This window comes from Pongo abelii, chromosome 3 (assembly GCF_028885655.2).
Source record: "Pongo abelii isolate AG06213 chromosome 3, NHGRI_mPonAbe1-v2.0_pri, whole genome shotgun sequence".
Classification (NCBI taxonomy): Eukaryota; Metazoa; Chordata; class Mammalia; order Primates; family Hominidae; genus Pongo; species Pongo abelii.
In genome coordinates, this window is record NC_071988.2 from 47,269,271 (window position 1) to 47,292,056 (window position 22,786).

The 22,786-nt window shown below is 38.1% G+C and overlaps 1 protein-coding gene across 5 annotated transcripts in view; it reads right to left on the minus strand.

Moving 5' to 3' along the window:
- Nucleotides 1-22,786, minus strand: part of CORIN (corin, serine peptidase) — a 269,106-nt gene that overhangs the window by 186,786 nt on the left and 59,534 nt on the right. For all 5 annotated transcript variants that reach the window (XM_063723401.1, XM_063723400.1, XM_063723399.1 and 2 more), the window contains exon 3: nt 22,276-22,476. In XM_063723401.1, coding sequence (XP_063579471.1) covers nt 22,276-22,476 — 201 coding nt within the window. The remainder of the gene's footprint in view (nt 1-22,275; nt 22,477-22,786) is intronic.

A 22,786-nucleotide genomic window follows, 5' to 3' on the forward strand; every position in this document is an offset into this window, starting at 1 on the left:
ATTACCTCATACCTGTTAGGATGGCTATTACTAAAACAAAAATAAAAAATGAAAAAACAGAAAATAACAAGTGCTGGTGAGGATGTGGAGAAAAGGGAGCACTAGCACACTGTTGATAGGGTTGTAAATTAGTATAGCCATTATGGAAGACAGTATGGACATTCCTCCCAAAAAATAAAAATAGAATTACAAAATGATCCAACAACCCCATTACTGGCTGTATATCCCAAGGATGTAAAATCAGTGTGTTGAAGAGAAATCTACACTCCCATGCTCACTGCAGCATTATTCACAATAGCGAAGATATGGAGTCAATAAAAATGTCCATCAATGGATGAATGGATAAAGAACATGTAGTATATACACACAATGAATGCGATTTGGCCTTTAAAAAGAAGGAAATCTTGTCATTTATGACAAGATGGATGAACCTAGAGAACATTATGTTAAGTGAAATCAACTAAACACAAAAAGACAAAAACCACATGATTTCACTTATATGTGGAATCTTAAAAAGTTGAACTCATAGAAGCAAAGAGTAAAATGATGGCTCAGGGACTAGGGGTATAAGGGTGAGGTATAAGGGTATAGGGGTATAAGGGTGAGGATTGCAGTTAGACAGGAGAAGTAAGATCAAGCGACCTATTGTACAGCACGGTGACTATAGTTAATAATAATGCCCTGTACACTTTGAAAATTGCTAAGAAAGTAGATTTTAAGTGTACTCACCCCCCAAAATTATTTGAGGTTAAAAAATAAAAAGAGATCCAGGTGATGTTACAACAACTTTTTTCATATTTCATGTAAATAAAGGCAGCATTTTGCATCGGGAAAAAATGGGTTATGAGCCCTCACAGAGGGACCAATTAGACTGGAAATTTTTGGTGCCTGTTCCTGGCTGTACCAGGAAGTCAACTCAGGTCAGGACTACATCAGCAGAGTGGAATAATGAAGGTCATTCTCTATTCTAGATAATTCACCTAAGAAGAAACATTTTGCCAGAATGATTTCTGGGAAAAACCAATTTGAAAGGATATCGTGTACTTAGGAAGATCTGTAAGACGGTTACAGTAAGCTAAGAGAAAACATAAAACTGAAGACAGGATCTCTCCATGAAGATTTAAGCTTCTTTTTTTAACTTTTATTTTAAGTTCAGGGGTACATGTGCAGGTATATTGCATAGATAAACTTGTGTCATGGGGGGTTGTCATACAGATTATTTCGTCACCCAAGTACTAAGCCTAGTACCCATTAGTTATTTTTCCTGATTCTCTCCCTCCTCCAACCCTCTACCCTCTGATAGACCCCAGTGTGTGTTGTTTCCCTCTATGTGTCCATGTGTTCTCATCATTTAGCTCCCACTTATAAGTGAAAACGTGGTATTTGGTTTTCTGTTCAGGTCTTAACTAACTGTAAACCGAACCTAAACATAGTAACTATTCTACTTCTCATAAGAGAAAATCAGGAAACAAAAGATGCATTTTCTTAATGAGTGATTTATAACATGTGTAAAAAGTATTTATAGACATAGTGAAGGCATAGTTAAGCCAATATCTTGCTAAGTTATACAAAAACATGTACGTATTTTGTGCAATGCTATGTAAATTATCAGAGTTAAGTAAAAGCTAGCTATTCTTGTCAAGAGAAATACAAGGTTTGGGAGTTTATTTTCTATATAATTGTATATATTCTAGACTAAACGCTTTTTAATGCACCCCGATTCTCTCAGTGATGTATTTTGCCAAGCTTCAAGCTTTCACATTACATAGATAGATAGACAGATAGATAGATAGATAGGTAGATAGATAGATAGATAGATAGATAGATAATTGTCTCTATCTTATTCCTAAATGCACATTCATACTTGGTTTTAAGATGTTTAAATCATAAGTAAAGGCTCATAACCTGTTGCAATTCATTCATTCAGGAAACTACTTACTGTGACAATGCTTTAACACAGTGAGGGGTCAATATTTTTTTGTAAATCAATTATTCACATTCCATAGAATTAAGTGAGATTTAACATTGCAGCTGTAGCAGCATCTGTCAGGCATTTTTTATAAATTCTGAAAGAACTACACCTTGCCCCATAAAATCATCCATCCTAGAATTACGAATGAATGATAACAATAATTAAAATGTATATAGTGTCTTCAAGTTTGTTAAACACTTTTGTATACATAGTATGGTGGTTCCACAGTCTGATTCAAAATCCTGGCTTACTATTTTATATTTCTATGGCCTTTGAAAAGTTATTGAACTCCTCTGTTTATCAGTTTCCTTATCTGTAAAGTGGAAATAATAATAACTGTGTAATAGGTTTATTATAAGGATAAAACAATGTTTACACAACGTCCAGCACATAGTATGTGATATAGAAGTTTTTGCTATTATTATTATCTCATTTGTGACTCACAAAAACTCTGTGAACTAGACAGGGGAGAGATTTGTATCCATGTTACATAGGTAAGAAAATTGAGGCAGAGACAGTAAGCTTTCATTCTGCTTTTTTCTTCTGGATTCTATAATGTATCCATTTATAAAGGGAATAATTATTCATTTATATAGGAACAAAATTCAAAGTTGAATTACTTAGTTTTGCTTACTTGTACAATAAAACAATGCTGGGAGTTATAATTTTTTTAAAAAAGTAAGCATTTTAAAACATTAGTCATTTAAAAATACGTATTGAGTCTCTATTATACAAAGGCACTTAGTGCTATAGAATTTTTTTAAAAAAAGAATTTGGAATTAGACCACGTTTCACATATTTAGCCAAAATTTAACACATATAGAAATTATTTGTTTTGCATGCCAACAGTGGTAAAAATAAATTCTATAATGATGAGAGTATAAAAAATTACTTACTGGAGCAACATGTTCAATAAGGATTTATTGTAAAATCCACTACCTCACTAGTGGTTTGTTTTAAATTTCACCACTCATGAAGGTGATGAGATCTCAGTCAACTTTCAGCCCTATGTAGTTTATTGGGAATCTCATTTAGTAATAGTTAAGATTTGAGTATGGGAGTAATGAATTCTAGGACTAACAGGGCAGGTTTGCATACCAAAGCCTGGATTATACCAGCTGAGTATTGTGGTCCTTAATGTATTTGTAAAAGGCTCATTTAAATAACGCTCTCTAATTCAGAATCCTCTAAACTTAAAATCTATCATAAGTCAGAATCAAGTTGAGCAATTGTTTACCTTTTTACTCTCTGACTCTGCAAAGGAAGATTTTATGGAGAATAAGATTGTAAGGAAAGGCATGTTCTACATACTCAAAAGGAAACATTTAAAATGAACTTCTAGTCTCCTTAAAATACACATAAAACATGTCATTTCTTTCTTTTAATAAATATACCTTTTGTCTTCTAATAAATATACCTTCTAGGTATATTTAGTATATAAATATATACCTAGGTATATATATTTATTAAAACCAGGTTCATTGATTTGAAAGATAAAAGGTATATTTATCTTTTATATTTATTATTAATTACGAAAAGATAAAAGGTATATTTATTATATACCTTTTGGGGAGACAAACATTCTGTCCATAAGATTGATCTATAATTTTCATTTTCATATTGTCTTTGCTTTAAATATCTAGTTTCTACTTGATTCAAAACTACCTAACGGCATTTCCTATTTTCTCTAAAATATTTTGCATTTAATAGTGATTAATTGTTCCTTAAAAGTGTGATAAAACTTGTCTATAAAACTATCTCGGATTTTAAAATAAATTTTTAAAAGTAAGAATGATTTTTATAGGTAGTTTTAAAACTACTGATTATGATGGCAGCGGTGGCCCGTCTGGAGATGCTGTGAAGATGCCAGCTGCAGTGCAGGAGGCATGGCCAGGGCTGCATGCTCCACTGGCCGAAGTCGGTGGGAGCCGGGAACAGGTGGGAGCCCCACCCTCTTCTCAGTTGGCGGGGCAGGAGCCCTGCACTCCCGGATGTGCAGGTTTCTTTCTGGGTAGGGGAATTTGGAATGATTTTTTCCTTCTTGCTTTATGCTTCCAGTTTTCTATATTGCTTAAATTAAATAGTAGATATATAATTCCGATAAATAATAAAATTGTTATTTTTAAAAGAGCTTTTAAAATAAACTTAAAAATATGAACAGCTTCTCTGTCATAAGTCTGGCTTGTTTTTGATGAGGGATGTGGGAGTCAGCACGAAAGGGAAATTGTAGTACATGGGTCAAAGCAAAGACGAAAAGGGAGCAAGTAAACTCTTCCTAACCTTTCTGGCTAGTATTTTCTGAGTTCTTATCATGTGCCAGACTGTAAGACTAGCCCCATTGACAAGTCCTGCAGTGGCTTCTTCTATAAAAGCAGCAGCAACCTCAACAAAGAAGGAAATCCTGCCATATGATACGGTATGGATGAAACTTGAGGACATTATGCGAAGTAAAATAAGCCAGTCACAAAAGGGCAAATACTGCATGATTCCACTTATCTAAAGTATCAAACATAGTCAAACTCAGAAGCAGAAAGTGGACTGATGGTTGCCAGAGGTTGGGCAGAAGGGGAAATGAGGAGTTGCTAACCAATGGGTATAGAGTTTCAGGCATGCAAGATGCATGGGCACATTAACAAGTGTAACGCATACTCCAAACTTTGTTAAGAAGTTAGATTTCATGTTTTCTTTTGAACAATAAAGAAATTAGAGAGAGGACAAGATGGCCGACTAGACCCATACAAGTGGAACAGCTCCCCTGGAGGGACTGAGATGACTGGCATGACTTTTTGTTGTTGTTTTTTTAATAATTGTCTCATTTATTATCTTTCTTTTTTTTTCACATATACTTTAAGTTCTAGGGTGCATGTGCACAACGTGCAGGTTTGTTATGTATGTATACATGTGCCATGTTGGTGTGCTGCACCCATTAATTCTTCATTTACATTAGGTATATCTCCTAATGCTATCCCTCCCCGCTCCTCCCACCCCACGATAGGCCCCAGTGTGTGATGTTCCCCATCCTGTGTCCAAGTGTTCTCATTGTTCAGTTCCCACCTATGAGTGAGAACATGCGGTGTTTGGTTTTCTGTCCTTGCAATAGTTTGCTGAGAATAATGGTTTCCAGCTTCATCCACGTCCCTACAAAGTCATGAACTCATCTTTTTTATGTCTGCATAGTGTTCCATGGTGTATATGTGCCACATTTTCTTAATGACTGGCATGCTTTAAACAGATCTTCAGAGGGAAGGTGCTGAGAGTGGATGGAGGGAAGACGCAGAAGCTCAGCTGAAGAGGGAGAAAGTTGGCACCTGTAGGGCCAACTCTACTGGGAGGTTGATGGCGTTTGTTGTGTCCCCAGGCATTTTCTGCTTCACTGCTTCTCGTGATTGGCTGCGATATGACTGGCCAGTACCCAAACTCTAGAATAAGTTAGAGAAACTCTAGGAAAAAACTTTAGATTTAAGGTTTCCATTTCTATGGATTTGGGGTTTTGTCTTTTGTTTTTTGGGGTTTTTTTGAGTCAAGGTTTCACTCTGTTGCCCAGGCTGGAGTGCAATGGCGAGATCTCGGCTCACTTCAACTTCAACCACCCAGGCTCAAGTGCTTCTCCCACCTCAGCCTCCCGAGTAGCTGGGACTACAGGCACTCCTCACCATGCCCGGCTATTTGTGTTTTTTGTAGAGATGGTTTTGCCACGTTTCCCAGGCTGGTCTCAAACTCCTGAATTCAAGCAATCCACCCACCTCAGCCTCCTAGAGTGCTAGGATTTTGGGGGGTTTTTTTGAGTCAAGGTCTCCCTCTGTCGCCCAGACTGGAGTGCAATGGTGAGATCTCGGCTCACTTAAACTTCAGCCTCCCAGGCTCAAGTTGCTGCGTGTGGCATGAGCCACCACACCCAACCAGGTCTCCATTTCTTTCCCACAGCAACCTCCCATATTATTCATTTAAAAAAATTTCTCATTAACTTTAAAGGACATATTATATGGTAACATAGTTACTGTGGCTTAACAGCCATCAGGACATCATAAATCAGTCTCCTGAAGTGCACATTCTAGAGGATTATATTGAGTGCACATCTATAAACGTATAGCCACAACAAAACAAACTCTCTGAGCTTGAGTGCTTAAAAAACAATGGAGGAATTTGGAGGCAATTCCAATGAGAAAATTACAAAATTTTATATCTCCCACTTCCTGAGGTGATAACATTCCCATTAATACCTGCAACAGCAATGTTGGCCTTCCCATACTCTACAGACAAAATTGAAAACTAAAGGCTCTGTTCAATTGATTCAAGATAATTATTAAATTTTAAAATGAAGCAGTTTAATCTGTTTAAAAATAGAAGCTCCAGGATAGACCTTTAAATTAAAATATATTTTTGTCCTTGTAAAGAAAACTTTACAAAAAAAAGTTGTATTTATTATAGAATTAAAATGGTATGAATTAGTAATATTATATTTTAGAAAAATAAAAAGAATTGAAATCGATCATGTTTGCTTTCTGAACCTGTCTTATAGAATTTCTCACTTTATTTCTCAAGTTGTAAGAATATGTTCATGTTGCAAGGCAGTTAGTAGATAACTGGCTGCTTGGGGACAGGACTTCTGTCTTATCCATCTTTATAGTCCATAGAGCCAAAACCCGGAGTATGACATCCAATAAATAGCTACTGATTAACAAATGGTGCTTCACAGAATATTAACCTAGATTCTCTAAAATTTGAGATATCTCATACAATTTAGAAAAGTACACAGGCATGAGAATGGGTTTACACAGCTTAATAGAATTATAAACAAGTACTATACCATAAGTCTTATTAATTCAAACACTGACCAGGCGCGGTGGCTCACGTCTGTAATCCCAGCACTTTGGGAGGCCGAGGCGGGCAGATCAAGACAGCAGGAGTTCAAGACCAGCCTAGCCAATATGGTGAAACCCCGTCTCTACTAAAAATACAAAAATTAGCTAAGCGTGGTGGCACACACCTGTAATCCCAGCTACTCGGGAGGCTGAGGCAGGAGAATCGCTTGAACTCAGGAGGTGGAGGTTGCAGTGTGCCAAGATCGCGCCATTGCACTCCAGCCTGGGCGACAGAGCAAGACTCCGTCTCGGGAAAAAAAAAAAAATTCAAACACCACATGCGAATATTAGATTAATGATCTGGAGCAGCAAAATAGAAGAATAAAATGTGTTAACACTGAAACACAAGAAGTGGATTGCATCAAATTGAAAAGATGTAAAGCTTTTGGTTTGAAAATCTCATTACCCTACTCATTTCAGCTACAAGTTAAAAGGCATATTTTCCAAAGGCACAAGTAATAGCAAACAAATTCCCACTGATGGGTTTTTTGCTCTCAACACAAAATTTTACAAATACTTAAAACAAGAGACAGTCAACAAATTGAATAATTCAGGCAAAAGATTACATACAGTGCCAATTTTCTTTCAGAATCAGAGAAAAAAGTAAATTAACACAGTTTGGGTTTTTGTGTTTTTTTGATTTTTGTTTTGACTTTCATCTGAGCCTTTGACTTTTAAAAGATCATTTTGACCAGTATTGTTTTTGCAATGCTGTTAACATGCTATTGTTTTGTTTGTTTTCCTTTTTTTCTCTCTGAATCAAAGGTACTAACTATTAGGCTGTTCTTCCTAAAGAGGAAATTGTGATAATGAAGCTGGAGAGAAAAAATTTGAGCCACAAGCCCTTTTGATGTGACTGTTTAACTCTGACTCTCACTTGCTGTATGTATTAATATGACATAAACATATAAGTTTTGGGGGCATTTGTCACCTGGGGGATATTGCAGGATTCATTTAGGAGAGAGGGTCAGGAGTCTTGCCAAGACATCTTTGAAAAAGGAAATCTAGGACTGTACCCAAAGGAGAGTGAAACAGTCACTGTTCCATTACTGCTTTCAGAAGCCTAGTTCTGCAGATGACTGAGTTGGCTCTTTCTGGGAGGAACCCAATACATCCTAGGGAAAGAATCATCTAAAGATGGAACGAGGAGGAAGGGAAGGAAATCAGGGAAAAGAGAAGAAGAGAGTCCATTCTTACATGCAAGCTACTTTTCTCTCTCTAGAATTGTGCAAGTCTTTACTAGAATGCTAACAACCAAACAAGCATGCAACAATTACTTAAATGTTGCACTCATTCTTGCTTAGATATTGCTGTTAGCCAGAAGCCCATGTCTGAATCTCATAATTGTTCTTTAAGCATAAAGGATGTGATTTAATATATACAGGAGAGAAACCAACTGGACTTGAACAATGGGGTCTAACACTAGTGTCCATCAAAGCACATGGGAATGGCGTCTACGGGTCATGACTACAGTGACTTTTGGAATATCACTAAGACCTTGAGAAGCAGCTTAGGCAGACTTCAGACGCTCCAAGGTACCAACAAAATATTTTTTTCCTCTACAGCAGGTGCCCATAATCAGAATCCAAAGAACCAATGGCCCCTACATAAAATTTAGGCTGTTTATGAACTTGTTTGGGGAAAAAATAACATCTCCATTTTCAATAACACCCAACTGAAATTTAGTATAATTAAATTGCCAATGTAGGCAACAACTATAGAAAAAAATCAGAAATCATAGATATTTCCATCAATATATAGTTGTTACAAACATTTCAAGATATTATTTATGCTCATCCCTATTATAAAATTATGGTTATAGGTCGGGCACAGAGGCTCACGCCTGTATTCCCAGCACTTTGGGAGGCTGAGGCAGGCAGATCACTCAAGGTCAGGAGTTTGAGACCAGCCTGGCCAACATCCTTAACGGGTAAGAGATTTACCAGATTTCAGATATCTAATTAGACTCCCTTTCTCAAACTCTCCTCTTAGATAGTTGCCTGATGAGTAGTAATCCAGGTAAAACTCCAAGGCCTGCTCTGATCCTCTTAGCTGCATATTCTTTTTTTTTCTTTTCTTTTTTTTTTTTTCTTTTTTAGATGGAGTTTTGCTGTTTCGCCCAGGCTGGAGTGAAGTGGTGCTATCTCGGCTCACTGCAACCTCCGCCCCCAGGTTCAAGTGATTCTCCTGCCTCAGCCTCCCGAGTAGCTGGGATTACAGGCTCTTGCCACCATGCCTGGATAATTTTTGTATTTTTAGTAGAGACAAGGTTTCACCATGTTGGTCAGGTTGGTCCAGAACTCTTGACCTCAGGTGATCCACCTGCCTCGGCCTCCCAAAGTGCTAGGATTACAGGTATGAACCACTGTGCCTGGCCAGCTGTATATTCTTGTAGAGCTCATGTTAAAGCTAATGAAAACATCTCATGTTAAAAACATAAAACTAAGAAGAAAGAACAACCTAAGGGTTTTGAATTGGTGCATAGGCTTTCTACACCCAGTAACTTTTGGGTATGAGTTTAGGGCATTTCAGTCCAAGTCTAGTCATCAATGTAAATAAATCACTGCAATTTAGACAGCATCGTGGTCATCATCCAAATCATTTTTTCTTCAGAAAGAAGACTATGTAGTTCACTGAGGGGGAAAAAGCTAGATATAAAGTGAATTCCCATTATTGGGGAAATGGTTGAAATAAATTATGGTATAATGACAACATGGAATACTATTTAGTCATTATAACAATAGATTAGAATTAAGCTATTGCCTTGAAGATATTAACTTGAAGTATTCTTGGATGGGAAAGATATTTTGTAAAAAAAAAAAAAAAAAAAAAAAAAGTAATAAAAACAATGACCCAAATCCTCTATGTGAATATTATCCTGTGTACATGTATGTGTATATGTTCATATAAGATTGTAAGAGGATGGAGAAAACTATAAAATCATACGTATTTGGCTGTTATTAGGTTCTTCTTAGGCAGAGGAAAGGAGAAGAAATGAAGGAATTTATGCAAAAATGGGAAATAAAAACTTCAATTACAAATAACATATATATCATAATCACATTCACACATTATATAAAAGAGAAAAATCAACTCCCCATATTGGAAGAAATGAAAAAGAAGAAATCAGAGTGAATAAGTAAGGTAAAAACAATTGAGGAGTAGGAAATACTCCCAGAATAGCAAAGTAAGATCCTCCAAAAATCTACTCCTCCGTAAAAGCGGTGAAAACACTGGGAAAAAAACTGTCAAAGTTAATTTTTTTTACTAGAGAGCATCTGGAAAGACGGTGGAATAGGAAACACCAGCAATCTGTCTCCCCACCTAGACAACAATTGCACTGGCAGAATCTGTCTGATATAACTATTTTGGAACTCTGGATTCTATTGAATGTTTGAAAGTTTCAGAGGTGGGACAGAGCAGTTAAAGGAACAGAGTTTTTGTTTGTTATTGAAGTTAAACTGGTATAAATTCAAGTTAGAGTGCTATAACTTTAGGATGTTAAATGTGATCCCAATGGTAACCATAAATAAAATAGCTATAGAATATATATATATATATCCTTTGAGATTTTATATATATATATATATATATATATGAGACAAAGGAAATGAGAAAGGAATTTAAATATTTCAATATTAAAAAAAAAAAAACTAAACACAAAAGAAGGCAGTAATCCAGGAAATGAGGGATGAAAAAAAGCTACAAGGTATATAAAAAACAAATAGCAAAATGACAGAAGTAGGTCTTCATCAGTAATTACTTTAAATATTAATGGATTAAATTTTTTCAATCAAAAGACAGAGATTGGCAGAATGGATTAAAAAAACCATAATCCAACTATATACTGTCTACCACAGACTCACTTTAGATTCAAAGACACAAATAGGTTGAAAGTGAAAGCATAGATAAAAATATTCCCTGCAAATAGTAACCAAAAGAAGAGGGTGGGATGACTCACTTATGATGGTCTGACTTTTATAATTTTTCAACTTTACAATTGTGCAAAAGTGGCACACATTTAATAGAAACTGTATTTTGAGTACTCATATAACCATTCTGTTTTTCACTTTCAGTAAGGTGTACAATAAAATACACGAGCAGTCCAATATGTTATTATAAAATAGGGTTTGTATTAGATGATTTGTCCAACTGTAGGCTAATGTAAATGTTCTGAGCACATTTAAGGTGAAGGCTAAGCTAAGCTACAATGTTCTATAGGTTCGATGTATTAAATGTATTTTTGACTTACAATATTTTCAACTTACAATGGGTTTCTAGGGATATAACTCCATAATAAGTTGAGGAGAATCAGTATCAACAAAATAGGCTTTAAATCAACAACGGTGGATGGGTGCAGTGGCTCACTCCTATGATCCCAGCACTTTGGGAGGCCAAGGTCAGGAGATCAAGACCATCCTGGCCAACATGGTGAAACCCTGTCTCTAGTAAAAATACAAAAATTAGCCAGGCATGGTGGCATGTGCCTGTAGTCCCTGCTACTCAGGAGGCTGAGGCAGAAGAGTCACGTGAACCCTGAAGGCAGAGGTTGCTGTGAGCTGACATCATGCCACTGCACTCCAGCCTGGGCAACAGAGCAAGACTCCGTCTCAAAAAAAGAAAAAAAAATCAAAAATGGTTAGAAGAAATGAAGAAGGACATTATATATTAATAAAAGGTTCAATATAGCCAGAAGATATAACAATTGTAAATATTTACACACCTAATGACAGACCATCAAAATATCTGAAGCAAAAAATTGATAGAACTGAAAGAAGTCCAGGTGCGGTGGCTCATGACTGTAATCTCAGCACTTTGGGAGGCCAAGGTGGGCGGATCACTTGAGGTCAGGAGTTCAAGACCAGCCTGGCCAACGTGGCAAAACCCTGTCTCTACTAAAAATACAAAAATTAGCCAGGCATGGTGGCGTGTGCTTGTAATCCCAGCTACTCAGGAGACTGAGTCAGGAGAATCGCCTGAACCCAGGAAGCGAAGGTTGCAGTGAACTGAGATCGTGCCACTGCACTCCAGCCTGGGCGACGGAGCAAGACTCCATCTCAAGAAAAAAAAAAAGAAAAAAAGAAAAGAAATATATGGATCTACAATAATAGTTGGAGACTTGAATACCCCACTCTCAATAATGGATAGAACAACTAGACTTTAGACAAGTAAGGAAACAGAGAAATAACACAATTCCACTTCTAGGTACAAACCCAAGAGAACCGGAAACGTTTCCACACAAAAACTTGCACATGAATATTCACAGAAGCATTATTGATAATAGTTTTAAAAAATGTATATGCAACCCTAATTTCCAACAATGGATGACTGGATAAAGAAAATGTGATAGAGCCATATGATGGAATATTATTCAGCACTAAAAAGAAATGAAGTACTGACACATGCTATATCACGGATGCATTCTGAAAACATGCAAAATAAAAGAAGGCAGATACGAAGGACCACATATTGTCTGATGCTTTTTATCTAAAAGTTTCAGAATAAGAAAATCCATAGAGATTGAAACTAGATTAGTTTTGGCCAGGAGCTGAGGGAAAGGGGAAATAAGGGACAGGGAATATGACTCTTTTTTTGCAATGATGAGAATATTCTAAAATTAGATAGTGGTGATGGTCTGAAATAGAAGATTCAGGATCAGGTTATCAAAGATGTGATAAGAGAACAGAACACTTTAAGCTTTCAGCACATCAATTTACTCTCTTGTAACTTTAACTCCTCATCAGAGTTACTAGTTTATTTTATTGTGTTCCATATTATCTTTTACCCAAAAGGTCTTGGTTGGCAAAAGTTTTCGCTTTCCTTAAAGTTAAATATATATTTAAATAGTTCTAAAATACATAAGGAAAAAATGGTGAAAATAAAAACCCAGATACAGAATACAACCTAGAAAAAGTCCTTGCTGAAACATAGTATGAACATTAACTATGGGCCTTTTCCTTTTTCACATTATAATTTGTTTTCAAAATGTAACTAATGTTAACTCCAGAAGTACCAGATATCACATATAAAGCTTATTTCACTTTCACAAAACCTAACTGTGCTACGTAGTGTAATATGGGGGTATTCCAGTTAAAGCTTTACGAAATGCAGGATTCTATGTCTTGGCATGACATTAAGAACCCCCAAAAAAAATGTCTTATGGAAAGACTATTTCTTGGTACTTTTTCTACCCAGGATATTTGGGTAGAATAGAATGAATGTCTGGCCATTGTATTTTTGGACTGAAGCATATTTAAATAGCTTTTACACATGCCAGGAATTGAAAATAACATCTTAGGAGGAGCCAAGATGGCCAAATAGGAAGAGCTCAGGTCTACAGCTCCCAGCACGAGCGACACAGAAGATGGGTGATTTCTGCATTTCCATCTGAGGTACCGGGTTCATCTCACTAGGGAGTGCCAGACAGTGGGTGCAGGTCAGTGGGCACCGTGTGTGAACCGAAGAAGGGCGAGGAATTGCCTCACTCGGGAAGCGCAAGAGGTCAGGGAGTTCCCTTTCCTAGTCAAAGAAAGGGGTGACAGACGGCACCTGGAAAATCAGGTCACTCCCACCCGAATACTGCGCTTTTCCGACAGGCTTAAAAACCGGCGCACCAGGAGATTATATCCCGCACCTGGCTCAGAGGGTCCTATGCCCACGGAGTCTCGCTGATTGCTAGCACAGCAGTCTGAGATCAAACTGCAAGGCGGCACCAAGGTTGGGGGAGGGGTGCCCGCCATTGCCCAGGCTTGCTTAGGTAAACAAAGCAGCTGGGAAGCTCGAACTGGGTGGAGCCCACCACAGCTCAAGGAGGCCTGCCTGCCTCTGTAGGCTCCACCTCTGGGGGCAGGGCACAGACAAACAAAAAGACAGCAGTAACCTCTGCAGACTTAAATGTCCCTGTCTGACAGCTTTGAAGAGAGCAGTGGTTCTCCCAGCACGCAGCTGGAGAGCTGAGAACGAGCAGACTGCCTCCTCAAGTGGGTCCCTGACCCCTGACCCCCGAGCAGCCTAACTGGGAGGCACCCCCCAGCAGGGGCAGACTGACACCTCACACGGCCGGGTACTCCAACAGACCTGCAGCTGAGGGTCCTGTCTGTTAGAAGGAAAACTAACAAACAGAAAGGATGTCCACACCAAAAACCCATCTGTACATCACCATCATCAAAGACCAAAAGTAGATAAAACCACAAAGATGGGGAAAAAACAGAGCAGAAAAACTGGAAACTCTAAAAAGCAGAGTGCCTCTCCTCCTCCAAAGGAACGCAGTTCCTCACCAGCAATGGAACAAAGCTGGACGGAGAATGACTTTGATGAGCTGAGAGAAGAAGGCTTCAGACGATCAAATTACTCCGAGCTACGGGAGGATATTCAAACCAAAGGCAAAGAAGTTGAAAACTTTGAAAAAAATTTAGAAGAATGTATAACTAGAATAACCAATATAGCGAAGTGCTTAAAGAAGCTGATGGAGCTGAAAACCAAGGCTCGAGAACTACGTGAAGAATGCAGAAGCCTCAGGAGCCAATGCGATCAAATGGAAGAAAGGGTATCAGCGATGGAAGATGAAATGAATGAAATGAAGCGAGAAGGGAAGTATAGAGAAAAAGGAATAAAAAGAAACGAGCAAAGCCTCCAAGAAATATGGGACTATGTGAAAAAACCAAATCTACGTCTGATTGGTGTACCTGAAAGTGACAGGGAGAATGGAACCAAGTTGCAAAACACTCTGCAGGATATTATCCAGGAGAACTTCCCCAATCTAGCAAGGCAGGCCAACATTCAGATTCAGGAAATACAGAGAACGCCACAGAGATACTCCTCGAGAAGAGCAACTCCAAGACACATAATTGTCAGATTCACCAAAGTTGAAATGAAGGAAAAAATGTTAAGGGCAGCCAGAGAGAAAGGTCGGGTTACCCTCAAAGGAGGCCCATCAGACTAACAGCGGACCTCTTGGCAGAAACTCTACAAGCCAGAAGAGAGTGGGGGCCAATATTCAACATTCTTAAAGAAAAGAATTTTCAACTCAGAATTTCATATCCAGCCAAACTAAGCTTCATAAGTGAAGGACAAATAAAATACTTTAAAGACAAGCAAATGCTGAGAGATTTTGTCACCACCAGACCTGCCCTAAAAGAGCTCCTGAAGGAAGCGCTAAACATGGAAAGGCACAACCGGTACCAGCCGCTGCAAAATCATGCCAAGATGTAAAGACCATCGAGACTAGGAAGAGACTGCGTCAACTAACGAGCAAAATAACCAGCTAACATCATAATGACAGGACCAAATTCACACATAACAATATTAACTTTAAATGTAAATGGACTAAATGTTCCAATTAAAAGACACAGACTGGCAAATTTGATAAAGAGTCAAGACCCATCAGTGTGCTGTATTCAGGAAACCCAACTCACGTGCAGAGACACACATAGGCTCAAAATAAAAGGATGGAGGAAGATCTACCAAGCAAATGGAAAACAAAAAAAGGCAGGGGTTGCAATCCTAGTCTCTGATAAAACAGACTTTAAACCAACAAAGATCAAAAGAGACAAAGAAGGCCATTACATAACGGTAAAGGGATCAATTCAACAAGAAGAGCTAACTATCCTAAATATATATGCACCCAATACAGGAGCACCCAGATTCATAAAGCAAGTCCTGAGTGACCTACAAAGAGACTTAGACTCCCACACATTAATAAGGGGAGACTTTAACACCCCACTGTCAACATTAGACAGATCAACAAGACAGAAAGTCAACAAGGATACCCAGGAATTGAACTCAGCTCTGCACCAAGCGGACCTAATAGACATCTACAGAACTCTCCACCCCAAATCAACAGAATATACATTTTTTTCAGCACCACACCACACCTATTCCAAAATTGACCACATGGTTGGAAGTAAAGCTCTCCTCAGTACATGTAAAAGAACAGAAATTATAACAAACTATCTCTCAGACCACAGTGCAATCAAGCTAGAATTCAGGATTAAGAATCTCACTCAAAACCACTCAACTACATGGAAACTGAACAACCTGCTCCTGAATGACTACTGGGTACATAACGAAATGAAGGCAGAAATAAAGATGTTCTTTGAAACCAACGAGAACCAAGACACAACATACCAGAATCTCTGGGATGCATTCAAAGCAGTGTGTAGAGGGAAATGTATAGCACTAAATGCCCACAAGAGAAAGCAGGAAAGATCCAAAATTGACACCCTAACATCACAATTAAAAGAACTAGAAAAGCAAGAGCAAACACATTCAAAAGCTAGCAGAAGGCAAGAAATAACTAAAATCAGAGCAGAACTGAAGGAAATAGAGACACAAAAAACCCTTCAAAAACTTAATGAATCCAGGAGCTGGTTTTTTGAAAGGATCAACAAAATTGATAGACCGCTAGCAAGATTAATAAAGAGAAAAAGAGAGAAGAATCAAATAGATGCAATAAAAAATGATAAAGGGGATATCATCACCGATCCCACAGAAATACAAACTACCATCAGAGAATACTACAAACACCTCTATGCAAATAAACTAGAATATCTAGAAGAAATGGATAAATTCCTCGACACATACACTCTCCCAAGACGAAACCAGGAAGAAGTTGAATCTCTGAATAGACCAATAACAGGAGCTGAAATTGTGGCAATAATCAATAGCTTACCAACCAAAAAGAGTCCAGGACCAGATGGATTCACAGCCGAATTCTACCAGAGGTACAAGGAGGAACTGGTACCATTCCTTCTGAAACTATTCCAATCAATAGAAAAAGAGGGAATCCTCCCTAACTCATTTTATGAGGCCAGCATAATCCTGATACCAAAGCCGGGCAGAGACACAACAAAAAAAGAGAATTTTAGACCAATATCCTTGATGAACATTGATGCAAAAATCCTCAATAAAATACTGGCAAACCGAATCCAGCAGCACATCAAAAAGCTTATCCACCATGATCAAGTGGCTTCATCCCTGGGATGCAAGGCTGGTTCAATATATGCAAATCAATAAATGTAATCCAGCATATAAACAGAACCAAAGACAAAAACCACATGAGTATCTCAATAGATGCAGAAAAGGCCTTTGACAAAATTCAACAACCCTTCATGCTAAAAACTCTCAATAAATTAGGTATTGATGGGATGTATCTCAAAATAATAAGAGCTATCTATGACAAACCCACAGCCAATATCATACTGAATGGGCAAAAACTGGAAGCATTCCCTTTGAAAACTGGCACAAGACAGGGATGCCCTCTCTCACCACTCCTATTCAACATAGTGTTGGAAGTTCTGGCCAGGGCAATTAGGCAGGAGAAGGAAATAAAGGGTATTCAATTAGGAAAAGAGGAAGTCAAATTATCCCTGTTTGCAGATGACATGATTGTATATCTAGAAAACCCCATTGTCTCAGCCCAAAATCTCCTTAAGCTGATAAGCAACTTCAGCAAAGTCTCAGGATACAAAATCAATGTACAAAAATCACAAGCATTCTTATACACCAATAACAGACAAACAGAGAGCCAAATCTTGAGTGAACTCCCATTCGCAATTGCTTCAAAGAGAATAAAATACCTAGGAATCCAACTTACAAGGGATGTGAAGGACCTCTTCAAGGAGAACTACAAACCACTGCTCAAGGAAATAAAAGAGGATACAGAGAAATGGAAGAACATTCCATGCTCATGGGTAGGAAGAATCAATATTGTGAAAATGGCCATACTGCCCAAGGTAATTTATAGATTCAATGCCATCCCCATCAAGCTACCAATGACTTTCTTCACAGAATTGGAAAAAACTACTTTAAAGTTCATATGGAACCAAAAAAGAGCCCGCATCGCCAAGTCAATCCTAAGCCAAAACAACAAAGCTGGAGGCATCACACTACCTGACTTCAAGCTATACTACAAGGCTACAGTAACCAAAACAGCATGGTACTGGTACCAAAACAGAGATATAGATCAATGGAACAGAACAGAGCCCTCAGAAATAACGCCGCATATCTACAACTATCTGATCTTTGACAAACCTGAGAAAAACAAGCAATGGGGAAAGGATTCCCTATTTAATAAATGGTGCTGGGAAAACTGGCTAGCCATATGTAGAAAGGTGAAACTGGATCCCTTCCTTACACCTTATACAAAAATCAATTCAAGATGGATTAAAGACTTAAACATTAGACCTAAAACCATAAAAACCCTAGAAGAAAACCTAGGCATTACCATTCAGGACATAGGCATGGGCAAGGACTTCATGTCTAAAACACCAAAAGCAATGGCAACAAAAGCCAAAATTGACAAATGGGATCTCATTAAACTAAAGAGCTTCTGCACAGCAAAAGAAACTACCATCAGAGTGAACAGGCAACCTACAAAATGGGAGAAAATTTTCACAACCTACTCATCTGACAAAGGGCTAATATCCAGAATCTACAATGAACTCCAACAAATTTACAAGAAAAAACAAACAACCCCATCAAAAAGTGGGTGAAGGACATGAACAGACACTTCTCAAAAGAAGACATTTATGCAGCCAAAAAACACATGAAAAAATGCTCACCATCACTGGCCATCAGAGAAATGCAAATCAAAACTACAATGAGATACCATCTCACACCAGTTAGAATGGCAATCATTAAAAAGTCAGGAAACAACAGGTGCTGGAGAGGATGTGGAGAAATAAGAACACTTTTACACTGTTGGTGGGACTGTAAGCTAGTTCAACCCTTGTGGAAGTCAGTGTGGTGATTCCTCAGGGATCTAGAACTAGAAATACCATTTGACCCAGCCATCCCATTACTGGGTATATACCCAAAGGACTATAAATCATGCTGCTATAAAGACACATGCACACGTATGTTTATTGCGGCATTATTCACAATAGCAAAGACTTGGAACCAACCCAAATGTCCAACAATGATAGACTGGATTAAGAAAATGTGGCACATATGCACCATGGAATACTATGCAGCCATAAAAAATGATGAGTTCATGTCCTTTGTAGGGACATGGATGAAATTGGAAATCATCATTCTCAGTAAACTATCGCAAGAACAAAAAACCAAAAACCGCATATTCTCACTCATAGGTGGGAACTGAACAATGAGAACACATGGACACAGGAAGGGGAACATCACACTCTGGGGACTGTTGTGGGGTGGGGGGAGGGGGAGGGATAGCATTGGGAGATATACCTAATGCTAGATGACGAGTTAGTGGGTGCAGCGCAGCAGCACGGCACATGTATACATATGTAACTAACCTGCACATTGCGCACATGTACCCTAAAACCTAGAGTATAATAATAATAAATACATTAATTAATTAATTAATTAATTTAAAAAAGGAAATAAAAAAGAAAATAACACCTTAATTTGAGCATAATAAAAGAGGAGGATAAAAATAAACTCTCTGCTAGGTGTTAATACAGATCTAAGACATTAAATGATATTTTAAGTAAAATTGGTGAAATAAACATCAAGTCGTAGAAGTGTGATCAGGCACTTCTAGCAAAAGTGATAAATCATATATTAAAATTTAAAATGACTATAGTTCATTTATTTATTCATTCAGCTAATATTTTATTACACATTGACTATACAGCAATAAAAACAACAACAAAATAATCTACTCTTTCTTCTCTCCCAGAACTTAAAATTTGTTTAATAATGTTATGGCAAAGAAAACAATAAGATTAAATGATGATGAAAAACTTGAAAGAGCACTGATCTTGGAGTCCTAAGATCTGAATCAAAATTTCATGTCTACTAATTACTAGGCAAGTGATACTGGATACATCAACTAATTTCTCTAAGCCTCAAATTCACACCGTGAAAAATGGGGTATGCTATTACCTGTCTGGTGTATTTCATCAGTTAATTATAAGGATCACAGAGAAAATATTCAAACATTCCCTAAAAACTCTAAAAGCTCTATAATCACAGGCTTGCATTATTACTGAACTGTATGGAAAGCTATCCAGTTTCTTGCAATAAATAATTTTAGTTGATATTAACAGTATACTGAGAGTCTATGTGGCCAGACAGGAAAGACTAATGCTGTCAAGTACATTAACAACATAAAATGACACATATGCTAGGGTTTTGGCCTTTCTCCATTTAGCCATTCTAATTTGACCTGGATTTCCTCTACATGTCAATTTATGCTCATATTCACAAGCAATGTTCCAGCCATAGGAAGAGCAAATGAGTCAGACTTCTATCAAACTTCCAATCTGAGCAACAACTGCCACATGTTTCTTTACTCTTCAGGACGTGTATTTGTCAATCCTGTTTGAATCTTAACAAATAATGGAACTTTCAAAATAAAGACAAATGCACTTAATAGAAGAAAATAACAATTACTGTAATTGCAACCACATTAACCTGACTGAGTTTTTGTTTAAATTGCTTCTGTACTTCCGATGAAAAACACTGTTCTTAAGAATAATGAAGTGCTTAAGACATGACTGAAAAATAAAACCTCACAATTAAACCCATGAGGAAAATAAATTTAACTTGGCATAATTCTGGTTTGCAAAAATACTGTCAGATAATGAACACAAATCCATATGAATCACTGGTAAACACTATGCACAAGAAACAGTTAATACCTACAGGTGCTCTGTGAAACAGTGGAATCCAAACTGTCTCTTTTGGGTTGGAGAAATAGAATAATCCTGCTTTTCCTCAAACACTGGCAAACATATACTATGATAGCTAAAAGTCAACTTAATCGTTCCTTTCCTGGCTCAAAATAAAAATAAATACGCCATCTCAGACTTAAGATGTGATAAACCTTGGTGGGTTTTCATGAAAGAGAAACACACAAGAAAATGATCATGGTTGGATGGGCTTTGTGTAATTTTCAATCACATAACCTTGTTTTAGAAAGTAGAAATGAAGAGCCAAGACAACTATGGAAAAAATTCTGGCAGTGGCTGTACTGTGCTCTGATTATTTTTTATTAGCATTGGTTGTATCACACCTAAAGTTTCTTGGCATTTTCCATACAAATCCACTCCCACCGAGTATTCTGGAAGGGCAGTAACTTTATCAAAAGGTAGAGTCACATTCCAGAGCATATCATCTGTCACCTCTCACCATCTCATCACACCCCATGTCCACACTTTCTGTCTTTTCTCTCTCCCAGCTCTTCTGGAATAACTAACAAATCCTTCCCTTTGCCCTCATGCAGAAGAGTTTGGCACATTCCATTTTTCTCAAGGTTTGATTTTTTTTTTTTGTCATTCACCAACATGTAAAATAAATTTTACAGCCAATAATAGCAGGTGAAAAGGGAAGCAAGATAAAAAAAGAACACATGAATGTCTCAAAAGTAAATAGGGGGCTGGGTGCAGTGGCTCATGCCTGTAATCCCAGCACTTTGGGAGGCCGAGGCGGGTGGATCATGAGGTTAGGAGTTCAAGACCAGCCTGACTAACATGGTGAAACCCTGTCTCTACTAAAAATACAAAAATTAGCCAGGCGTGGTGGCGCATGCCTGTAATCCCAGCTACTCAGGAGGCTGAGGCAGGAGAATCGCTTGAACCCAGGAGGCAGAGGTTGCAGTGAGCTGAGATTGTGCTACTGCATTCCAGCCTAGGAGACAGAGAGCCTCCATCTCAAAAAAAAAAAAAAAGTAAATACGGGGATAGCTCCCATTAAATCACTCAGCATCCTGTTATTGAATTGGTCCTCCTGCAAGGGACCAACCACAAAGTCAGTGACTTAACTTACTTATTAACTCAAAATAAGTAACTTAAAACTTCAAAAACTTCAAAGCTGAAGCGCAAACTTTCACAGATGAACCACTACAAAATCAATGCCACTGTACTGGGGCAAGCAGCATAAATTTTTAGACCTCAGAAATATTGAATGGCATTGATACGTTTTTATTTCTTACTCAGTCCTACCTGAACATCTGGGCTGATGGCATTTCATGTTTAAGAATAGGGCACTCAGCAGGGCGCGGTGGCTTACGCCTGTAATCCTGGCACTTTGGGAGGCCAAGGCGGGCGGATCACTTGAGGTCAGGAGTTCGAGACCAGCCTGGCCAATATGGTGAAACCCTACCTCTACCAAAACAACAACAAAAAAAAATTAGCTGGGCGTGGTGGCGGGCGTCTGTAATCCCAGCTACTCAAGAGGCTGAGGCAGGAGAATTGCTTGAACCTGGGAGGCGGAGGTTGCAGTGAGGTCAGATCGCACCACTGCACTTCAGCCTGGGTGACAAGAGCAAAACTCTGCCTGAAGAAAAGCAACAACAACAATAACAGCAACAAACAGAATAGGGCACTCAGCTAGGCTTACCGGGTAACTGAGTGGAGATTTTCCTGTGTGACCGGCAAGTGATTGTGAATTAAAAGCACTGGTTGCCGAACTTAAAAACTTACCTGTGGGACATTAAAAGCCTCTAGCATGTATCACCTTTGGACTTACTTGTATTCCTGTGACTTTGGTCCCCTGGGAGAGAAGCATCCGTAGTCCAGGCTGGAACGTGGTGGTCGGGATGTTCAGTAGACACCACAGTGCTCTGGTTATAAATTGTATTTGTAAGAATAACATCGGACCCTTGGATTTCACCATCAGTGACCAAAGGTTCACTCCCATTTGATTTAAAATAGACCTTTTGTAATGTTCCTAAAAGACAAAAACAAAAACAAAACAAAAAAACTATTTTTGAAACATTACTAGAAGTATTTATTTTAGAAAACATTAAGAAAACTCTAGAGCTACTTTCCCTATGTCATTCTAACCAGGTAAACACAAAGACGAAGATGAAAGCCATAATAGTGACCTCCTTCTTGGGGTCAACACCCACAAAACCAAGAGTTTCTCTTCTACCACAAATCACACAGCCCTGTGATGAAACATGGCTTTCTCAAGAGCTTATGGTTTAGAAACTGAGTCTCCTATCAAGGTTTCCTGGTGCTTCAAAAATGTAGGGCAA